This window comes from Bidens hawaiensis, unplaced genomic scaffold, assembly GCF_021521415.1.
Source record: "Bidens hawaiensis isolate Kalapana, Puna unplaced genomic scaffold, B.hawaiensis_p1.1 tig00003570_1, whole genome shotgun sequence".
Classification (NCBI taxonomy): domain Eukaryota; kingdom Viridiplantae; phylum Streptophyta; class Magnoliopsida; order Asterales; family Asteraceae; genus Bidens; species Bidens hawaiensis.
The window spans coordinates 1882846-1893934 of record NW_027491203.1 but is presented as its reverse complement, the minus strand read 5'-3'; the positions used below and the strand labels follow the sequence as shown (position 1 = coordinate 1893934).

General features: G+C 31.9%; 1 protein-coding gene across 1 annotated transcript; it reads left to right on the top strand.

Annotated features, from left to right (window-relative positions):
• The first annotated feature begins 831 nt into the window (after positions 1 to 831).
• On the top strand, positions 832 to 4525 carry LOC143623867 (RPM1-interacting protein 4-like). The gene is made up of 4 exons (XM_077094674.1): positions 832 to 869; positions 1702 to 2205; positions 4113 to 4298; positions 4399 to 4525. Exons 1-4 carry the CDS (start codon positions 864 to 866, stop codon positions 4423 to 4425), a joined length of 723 nt encoding a protein of 240 aa, XP_076950789.1. The 5' UTR covers positions 832 to 863; the 3' UTR covers positions 4426 to 4525.
• Positions 4526 to 11089: the final 6564 nt, after the last annotated feature.

Here is an 11089-nt window from a genome sequence, read left to right as displayed (position 1 = left end):
CTCAAAGAAACTTCTGTTGCTTGTCAATTTGCAGCAATTTGGTCTTTTTTTTCTGTTAGATTGATCTAGCAATGAAAATGTTATGCAATGTATCTTGGGGAAGGTTAACGTACACATAAAATTAACGTACTAAACGTGGTAATCAAGTAGAGTAATTATATATACGAGTAGAGTAATTATATATACATCATAGAGTAATTATGTAATTACTCTATGATAATTACTCTTCTTGTATATAAAATTACTCTGCTTGATTCTTACGTTTAGCACGTTAATTTCATTTGTATTTGATCCAAACCCATGTATCTTTTATTATAATTATGCTTAAAGGATATAATAGTAAATTTGTAACTTTCTTTTCTTTTTCACCAACTCAGGAACGCACAATATGTTTAATTTCCCTTCATTTCCTTCAAACTCGGGAACACAAAATATTATCACTTTTTTTCATTTCTTTTCCTTTCTTTTCTCACCTAATTTCCTTTTCTTTCTTTTCCTTTGTTAAATAAAACTCGGGAACAGAGTGTTAATTTCCGGTCTTCATTCATAGTCAAGAGTGTGAAACCTTTCGTAGACTTGTGTAAACCTTTGAAAACATGTTCTTTGTAATCACAACTAACTGAAACCGATATATATATATATATATATATATATTATTATTTTATAAATCAACTACACTAATAATAAAAACAAAACATTTCGTAATAGTGTCCCCAGGAAACGAATAATGGTCAAATATGACCGGTGGCTTCGGTCAACGGTTGATCAACCACTCTTCTTCTTTGAAGTCTGTTTCTTTTAAGTCTTCAATTCACCTCTCTCTTTTTCTCTCTCTTCTTCAAATTGTGCAAGTTTTCGTTTAAATGGCGGTAAGTTTAGTATCTCATTTAATTTGATAGTTTTGATTGAGATTTTACTCATTTCCATATCTTTTTGTTTTTCGCTCATCGATTAGTCTGTTAAGCTAATTTGGTAAGATTTTCAATTTGGAATATTTATAATTTGGTTGTGAAATTTCAAGAGTTGACTTTGGTCTTGGATGGAGGTTATTGATGCAGTTGACTATAGTTGTTATATGGTTTTATGGGAATGGAAAGCGTGTAGTTTGATCATGTTTTGATTAGGTTTATAGCATATGACTCGTATGGTTTTCCATATGATCGTATGTCTTCCTTGATTTGACTAACTTAAGTTATTATTTCATACGCTGCGTATGTCAGCATACATTACGTATGAAGCCTATGATTAGATGGGGGAATGATGTGTAATGGGCTTAAGTGATGCATCTATAGCAGACCTCTTTGCAATACAACCTTGTTATATTTTATTAAATATTGACCTACACATTTCAATGCTATGTGCCTAGTGCATCATAGGGCATTATTATTCACTCTGGGAAAATAAGAGGTGTTTGGATGCGGGTTTAAATAGCTGTTTTTACCTTCTCTTTTTTAGAGTATATTACAAGTCTCATCTTTTAGAACTACGTTAAATTGCAGGTTCTGTCCGTTAATTTAATTTGTTACAAAGAAGGTGCGTTATTTGAAAGGTTACAACATGTCGTTTATCTTTTTCTGTTAATTGTGTTTGAAATGATCGAACTACCCTTCTGGTTGGTTATTGAAGTTGTGACTTTATTTGTATACAAACTTCTAAAATACACATTTTCTAACAACATTAACCGAATTAATATGTTTTCAGAAACGTCCAACAGTGCCAAAATTCGGCAACTGGGAAGACGAAGGTAACGCTCCTTACACAGCTTATTTTAACGAGGCTCGAAAGGGTAAAGCCGCCGGTGAAAAATTGATCAATCCAAATGATCCGGAAGAGAACCCCAAAATGTTTGCTGATAGAGCCCAACCACCACTCGCACCTGCCCCTCGGGCCCGGCCCCACACCCAACCAGACGACAGGTCCGTGGTCCCACCAACACATGACCGCCGGGAAGAAGATGCCCCACCACATAATGATAACCCGAATCAGAGAACTTCCGGTCAACGTGGCGGTCAAGGGGGGCGTCCTGTGAGGCCGAGTGTGGGGTCTGACCATAGCTTTGACCGGTCACCACTTCATCCACATTATCAGGCCAAGGTGACTGGGAAGGGGGGCGGGTCCCCCGCTTGGGAAGAGAAGAACTCGTATGATAGTAGTCATGGTACCCCAGGTCGATCGAGAATGAAGCCAACTCGAGGTGATGATTCGGTATGCTTTCACTTGTCTAGGTTCAAGCCAAGTATAACTTACCTGATACTCGAGCTCGAGCTCGGTTCATTTGTAGTTTGAAGCTAGGACAGACTCGTTTATTACTTATGAATTAGTTTATATAATTATTTTTTTAGTTTCTGTTATTATAATTTTTATATATAACATAAGTTATATTATTTTGTTACTTTTATCTTAATTTATACATAGTAATAACTATTATTCAAATATATATATATATATATATATATATATATATGTTTAAGTTCAAGAAAGAAATCAAGTTATTGCAAAAAGTGTGAGAAGTGAATCCAGCCAATCAAAAATTTTCTTTTGGTTTATGTTTTATTTTAATCATAAGGGCGTTTTAGTAAAAATGGGGTTTTCTTAATTTTTGGTAACTATTTAATATTTGAAGAAAGTTAGACGATAATTATTTCATTTATTTCTTTTATTATAATTTATTTTTTTTGGTTCTATTAACGATGAATCTCTTTCAATTAAAAGTTAACCTACAACAATTTCTTTTATGAATTATTTATCAAAATCATTTGGTTATTATCAAAATCATCCTACATCAATAAAAGATACAAGTTATCCATGTTGTGGAGACCACATTATTCTTATTAGGTTAAACTTAAACTTTGAATACTCGTACACTCCATTTAGGAATTGGTTTCATTAATTTGTTGAATGTGACCCGTCATAATATAAAACCTACACACATTAAACTAAACCGTCATAATATAAAACCTACACATATCACAATATTAACCTACACATAAAATAAGTTTATGTAAACACTAAACCAAGAAAATAACCCTACAGAATACTTACCGTATGGTTTGTGTAGGGTTGACACATATATGTAGGGTTTACATAGTAATGTTGGTTGTGTGTAGGTTTCTGACGTTAGTATAGGATCTAATAACTAAATGTAGGTTTAATATTAATGTACGATTACTACATTATTACAACTTACAACACCTTGTGTAGATATCACATACATAACTAATGTATGGTTTGTGTAGGGCTAAAACATGTACGTGTATTCTAAAAATTAATTTGTGTAAAAGAAACAATCCAGGTAATATAGTTTTTTGTCTTTCATATAACATCAATGTACTTTTATTTACGGAAGGTGTGTTATTTAGAATGTTTAGAAGTTAATAATTATGACATTGACCAATAATTATGAGATGTTTTTAAGATATGGTTGTTTCTTTATTTATTATAAAGAAATAAAATACCAATATACCCTTTTACTCTTAAATGCATTAAAATGAACATCACAATATTACAAGATTGCCATATTGCATGCAGGCCATAGATCAAAAACAATCAAGGGTTGTAATTAATTTCTCACACTTCTCGCATTAATTTCATTTCTCTCCTGAACCATCCATATATATATATATATATATATATATATAATATTAATAAAAGTGATATTTATAATAAGTTCGTTTAGGTTCACGAGTCAGCTTGAACTTGATAAGTGAAGCTCGGCTCAGGCTTGTTTATTAAACAAACTTAATTTTAGGCTCGAGCAGATTCTTATCCAAGACTTGTATCATTTAATGATGCCATGTGAATCGCTAGAAACATGTGAAGTGTATGGCTAACCCAATAACGAAAGTTTCGTAAGGGGACTGGAGCAGGCTATCATGAGACAAAAGATCTTCTTTCTAAAGAGATTCGATTCGGAACTATTATATGTCTAAGGTTCAATATTGAAAAAATTTCAAAGGTTTTCCTGACTTTGTTCATTAATTTAAGCTCGATTCATGTTATTAGCAAGCCAATCTCAAGTAGCTCACAAGCAATATGTGGCTCGATTATAACCTACTTGTTAGAGGTTAATAATGTAAAACTAATTTTTTGTAAATTTACGATTTCACCCTTAGCCGGATAATGGAGTCGCGGTTCCTAGGTTTGGTGACTGGGATGATAACAACCCTTCATCGGGTGAAAACTATACTCATATCTTCAACAAGGTTCGCGAGGAACGCGTAACAGGATCACCCATGGTTTCTGGAACGGATGCAAGACCAAACTACAACATTCAACGTAACCAAAAACCGACCAACAAGGTATCACTGGTTCTTATATTTATGTTTTCTTTCTCCATTTTTTTAGCTTTAAATTAATGGTGTACATGTGACACATTGTTTTGGTTTGATGTTGTGGTAGTGCTGCTGTTTTCCGTGGTCGGAATGAATTTTGGAAGATTTGTGAATACATGAGAATGGATACTTTTTATTTCAAATTTGTAAGTGCGATTTTTGTTTTTATGGGGGTGCAAATTGGTATACGTGAGAATTTGACTTTATACATATGTAGTTTTTATCTTTCGGGGATTGTTTTTACGTTATTTATTTTTAATATTTATATATATTTTTTTTAAATTTAATTTTATTTAATGTAAGAAAGCTAATAATATACTTAAAGTTTGATGATAAAAGTATTTTACAAGTAAGTGAGATGTTATAACATGTTTAAAAGCTATATTGGTTTGATGAGATTCATGATCCGCTTCTTTTTCTTACTATAAAATTGTAAAATTGTTTCTTAATTATAAATAATATCTTTAAAAAAACGATACTAATTTTTAGTGTATCGCTATTTTATAGTTTTTCATATCAAATATTTGTTGAGATTAATTTTTAATTTAATGAGATGTTATAACACGTTTAAGGGCTATTTAGGTTGGTTTTAATCCCCTCGTATTATAGGGGTTGTTTTAACATTATTCGTTTTCAATATTTATATATATATTTGACATTTAATTTTATTTGTTGTAAGAAAGTTAATAAGAGCATTCTCATTCCGTTATCTATCCCTATCTCTATAATTACACTAAAAAACACTACATTTCTCTCTCATATTTAATTAAATAATATTATTTATACCTTTATCATTACAGTTTTCTCTCTCATCTACTCACAACTAATCCAACAAACATTAAAAAATAAATAGGGGCAAACAATGTTCCCTAAATGTTTCCCCAAATTTACAAAAAAATCACCATATTTCTCTCTCCACCCTATAATTTATACTCACAACCACTCACAACTCCACCATAGAATTTGCAAACTCCCCACACAAAATTATAGGGGATGGGATGAGAATGCTCTAATATACTTGGGGTTTTGATAATGAAAGAGTTTCACAAATAAATGAGATGTTATAATCCGGTTTAAAAGCTATATGGGTTTGATAATACCCATGATTTGTTTATTTTTTCTTTTTGCACAAAATTGTTTCTTATAATAAATAATATATTTTTTATTGGATTCTTTTTTATTATATTCTTATTTTATAGGAAAATATTTTGTGAGATTAATTTTTAATTTAATGAGATGTTATAACCCGTTTAAGTGATGTTTGGGTTTGGTGAGACCCATGCCCATGAATTCGGGTCAAATGCATGAGAAGCCTGCATTTACTTACTAATAAAGCAATCTGGTGGCTTGAGAGAATTTAGAAAGGTTACGTTTATATATATTTAAGATGTGATTATATTCTTTCATTTTGTTGCTATAGTTTTTCACTATCTAAATCGAAATTCATTAAACTTTTGTTCATAACTTTTTTTTTATTGAATACTTTGAAATTGGTTAAAACCGAAATAAATAAAAAAATACCGTCAAGACTGAAATACAGAAACATTTTCACTACCGATACTAAAATTAACAAATTGCTACATTCCACCAATTTATTGAATTGGTGTTGGGTTCGCACACGCAGTTTGAAAAAGAGTGGCTGTGTGGTGTAATTTTCTCCGCATATTCTTTGAATGCAACGAATGCGCTCCACACAATTTGTTAAACATTATGATGTTTATGGAAGACCCATAATTCGATAATATTCAAGAGGCAACCGGCCCATTTGCATGGCGTGGTGGAGGAATCAAAGCTTTAAGCTTTTTAAAGCATTTCTAACAGCTCCTCTATATTATTGTGAGTAAGTTATCTATATTATATATAGTAGTTGTGACTGAAGAATATATAGAAACTTTTGTTCAGGGTAAAATTTAGAGAAATACCATTTACCCTCTATAATTTTTAAATGTTTTTTGAAAATGGTTGTTAGTGAATAAAATATAAAATGTAATTATAAAAGTATCAAAAATGTTATTTAATTTAAATGGGGAAAGAAATATAGTTTTTTTTACTGTAATTGTTAAGATGAAAATAGAGATGCTGTTAAGAATGAAGATAGAGCATTCCTGACAAATCATCAATCTCTATCTCTATAATTATATTAAAAGTCATTATACTATAACGTAGGTTACTGCATGTGTTATTGCTCATCACTTTTAATGTATATATGTTACATATGTTTTACTTTACACTTTCTATATTTCTTCAAGGTTTGATCAGATCAAAGCATGAATCAAAGCTACTCAAGACAATCAAAAGTCATATGCTGATAAGCGGCGACAACCGATTGAGTTTCACGTTGGTGACAACGTGATGCTTAAAGACTTGCCTTGGAAGGGAATTATTCGCTTAAAAAAAGAGGAAGGTTGAGTCCAATGTATACTGAACCATTTAAAATCATAGAGCGTGTAAGAGCGGTGGCATATAATGTCACACCCCGACTAAAGGCGGCAGAACATGCCGGGGTGCAACGGATTGCCCAAGAACACAATACATTATTAAAGTGACAATATTTAAACAATTTATTATGTTCATTCAATCACCAAAAGTAACACATATTGTTCATACAAATAACACCAAATATAAGAATTTAATTGTTCATTCTTCTAATAACCTAAATGGTCTCAAATAAGATAGCATCTTCAACCTCCAATCAACCAATAATCAAACCTGTAACAATGCATAAAATAATATTTGTCAACACGTATGTTGGTGAGCAATTTCATAGTTTTGCTTATATATAATATGAGGCAAAATCCACAAACGTATATGAGACTAATAATAAAAGCATCAATTGCGGTATATAAATCATAAGTAAATGAGGATTCTTTCTAATCGGTAACAACCCACATACTTGGATAATGAGGCCCTATTCTACTAGCACAAGGCTAAAGTAGTTAGGGGTGCGTATGATCATACTTATTGAGGCTCAACAACAACATAAAATAAACACTCGTGCACGTAAAGCATATGAAACATATAACACACAATAGAGCAAGTATTCTAAGTATCATACACCTTAGAGTTTGTGGTTTGAGGATCGAGTAATATAAATCATTCTTGTTTTGAATAAGTATGCTTGTTACCCCCAAAGTATAAAAATGAAAACGGGGGATGAAATGTACTCACATGAAATAAGTAACTTGAAGGATTAGTTTGCGATAAAACGGGGAAGGGTAAGTTCAACGAGCAAGACCTAGATTAAAAATAGTCTTGAGTTAGTAGATGGTTTAAAAATTTAAAGTAAAATAACTTGACAAGTAAAATAAATAATTAAAGTTTGACGGCTAAAATGTAAATACATAAGAAATTATAGTAACGGTTTTTGAAAAGTAAGTTTACTCGAAATCGGGTCTCGGTATTCTATTCATTTGTTTTACTTAACCTTTGTTAAGTAAATATTTGGGTAAGGTTGTAATATTGCAAGATCCTTTGTTAAATAAATACCAAAACGAGTTTTTACGAGTGTTCGGATTTGTCGGTTCGAGTCTTGATAATTAGTTAAGCTCGAAGCCGAGATTCCAAAGTATTAAATGTTATGAGATAACTCAATGAAATCAAAAGAAACTTAACCAAGTGTGTAGTTCTATTAAGAAGAACCTAGACGTCCGTTAAGCGAGTGTTTCGTTTTGTCGGTCCAAACTTGTTATAAGATCAAGTTGGATCCAACATGCCAAGTGTTTTTGAGAAAACAATTAAAATTAGTTTATAATATAGTCTTAGAGAAAATATGAGATTCGGTGGCCCAAAACACAACTAATGTGTCTTAAGCGAGTGAACTCGGTTTAGTTCGGTCTTGGTTCGTTCCTTGCTCAGAATAAGACTGAGGATGGTTACCACATACCCAATACCATAGAACTTATTAAAATGAACTTAGAATTTATAATATACAAATCTTACATGTAACAAATTATTAAATCATTTTAAATATAAAGCATCTAAACGAGAGTTCGGTCTTGGTTCGGTCCTTAACTCGGAATAAGACCGAGGATGGTTACCACATACCCAATACCATAGAACCTATTAAAACAAACTTAGAAATGATAATACTCAAGTTTTACATAAAATATGTTAACAATAAAGTATTTAAACAAAAGTTCGGTTTTAGTTCGGTTCTTGACTCGGGATGAAACCGAGGATGACTATCACATACCCAAATACCAATGAATTAATAAAATGATTTTGAAACTTAAAGTAATTAAGGACTAAATAATATTAATAAGCTTAAAAAAATTAAAGTGTTTATCAAGGATGATAATTGCCCTCCATGTAGCCTTTCCTAGCAATACCGAAACCGACAATGGCCGGAGACGGGAAGCCACGGAAACAAGGGAATATGTTTTAGACAATATATAAGCTTTAATTAACAAGAATTAGTTAGAAACAAATATTATAATTAGTTTGACCTTGAAGAGTCAAACTATCAAGAACTTGAAGAATGAAATACTTGGATCTTAGATTGAGAGAGTTTGGAGAAGAAAGAGCAAACCAAAATGGGTGCATGGGACTTGTTTTTATAGTGGAGAAAGTATAGTTTACTCGTAAGGGGTATACTTGCATTTCATTGGTTAGAAATGTCAAACTAGGTGGATGGTGGTGGAAAAAGTAAGGGTTATCCTTTAGTTTAAAACACCCCATTAGCTTTGGTTGTTTGGCGATTTGGGTCCTTGAAGTTCGTTTTAAGTCGTTTTTAATAATAAAAGGGTGTTTTAAGGCACCGTAAAGGGTGTTTTCTTGATCCGACATTTGTGTAGCATAAATGAACATAAAACCCAACATTTTATTAATAACAAAGGATCCAAAAGACCAAAACAGGTCGGGTTCCAATACAAAAACAAATACAAGTTAAACCGAAAATGATGAATGTCACTACTCTTTCATTATTAACAGCCCATTGGGCTCAAATACAAATGGCCTTGGGCCCAAACATACAAAAGACGAAGTCTATCAAGCTAACATAACATGAACAACATTAAATACAAATACGAAAAACTAATTACTAAACGGGCCAAACAATAACACCGATCTCTCACAAACGGTTTGGACGAATACATTAATTCATATCAAAAAGATTGTTATTACCAAATCAAATATGTCGGGTGAGGCCGAAATAGGTAAGAGGAACAATATACACAAATCAATTCCTTGATTAGGACGAGAATTAATGTTCAAGAAACTTAAACGGGTCACGAGTTTGTGAACTGGATAAGGCAAACAGGTTAATGGGCTTGGATATAATACTTGGCAGAAATTGCAGTTTAGTCCCTCAAGTATAGAGATGGAAACAAAGTGGGGTTAAAGTATAGTTTTGAGTTACATCGAAATGTCAACAAAAATAAGCATATCACAACGTTATGTTTAGCGTTTTTTAAACATAATATGATTAACCATATAGAAGGAAATAAAAGCTTATCAAATTTATGGATAAAGATTATGGGGCAAATATATAACTATTCATAGAAATAACAAAATTATATAAAGTTGAGGTATCATTATTGTAACTATCATTAAAGAATGAAAACATACTAAGTGTTAAATAATGTTTTATTAACCTGTACATTAATGCTCCACTAACTTATACTCTAAATTTTGATTTTGAATAAAATTTACATCGAAATGTTAACAAATAAACATGTCTCAATGGTATGTTCGAATTTTTTAAAAATATATAAGAAATTAAAAAATAAATAAAGTTGTCAAGGATTATTTACCAAATTAGTATAGTTACAAAACTATTTATCAAATTGGGTATTATTTAAAAAAAAAAAGATAAGACCCACCACTTACCCATATCTTCATCAATCTTACCCCTCTTTCTCTCACTGCACTCTGTCTCTATATATCCACCGCCGGCCCACGTTCAACAAAAGTTTATTCACCTCCCTTATCTATGGTGATCGCAAGCCTCTCAGGCTCCATCACCATCACAATAAAACCAGATATCACACACTCCCTTCTTCCTCTCCACAACTCTGTAGATCCCCAAAATCAATCGCTCTTCTCAATTGCAGTAAAAATCATTTGTGTTTGGTTTCAATCTGCTTCGAATTAGTCAATGATCATGCAACAATATGGGCATAATCATCATATTTGCGACGTCTGCTTCCATTCACCTCAATAACGCCGCCGCTGCCCTTCGATGACTATCATCAATATTCCTTGACTGCTTCTATGCAACACCAATTTAAAGGCATAGTCGTCAAATCTTCGACGACCTTATGTCTACACTTTAAATTCAATTTCAGTGTCTTTTGGTTAGGTATGTTAGTTCGTAATTTGTTCAGTTTTTTGGAGATCTGATCTATTTACTTTCTCTGTAATTTGGATTATAAAAGTTCTTAGCTATTTACTTTGATTTTTTGATAGTTTGATCAGTTAGTCCTTAGGTAAGAATTGGTATGTATCTAGCCTATTATTCACTTATATTTTAAAACTAATAAAAGCATCTATTTAACTATTTGAAGGGTGTTTCTTTCACGAGAGGTAACAAAGTTAAAAAATTGTTAGCTCGTTTAATTGTTATTGGAGATTTGGGGTAACCAAGTTTAACGAATCAATAGATCCAAGTTTAACGAGTCAATATGTCACACCCCGACCAAAGGTGGTGAAACACGTCAGGGCACAACGGATTGCTCAAGAACAGAACACCACTATTAAAGTGACAATATTTACTCAACTCATTTATTTCATTCAATAACTCAAATACAACTTGTTCAAAG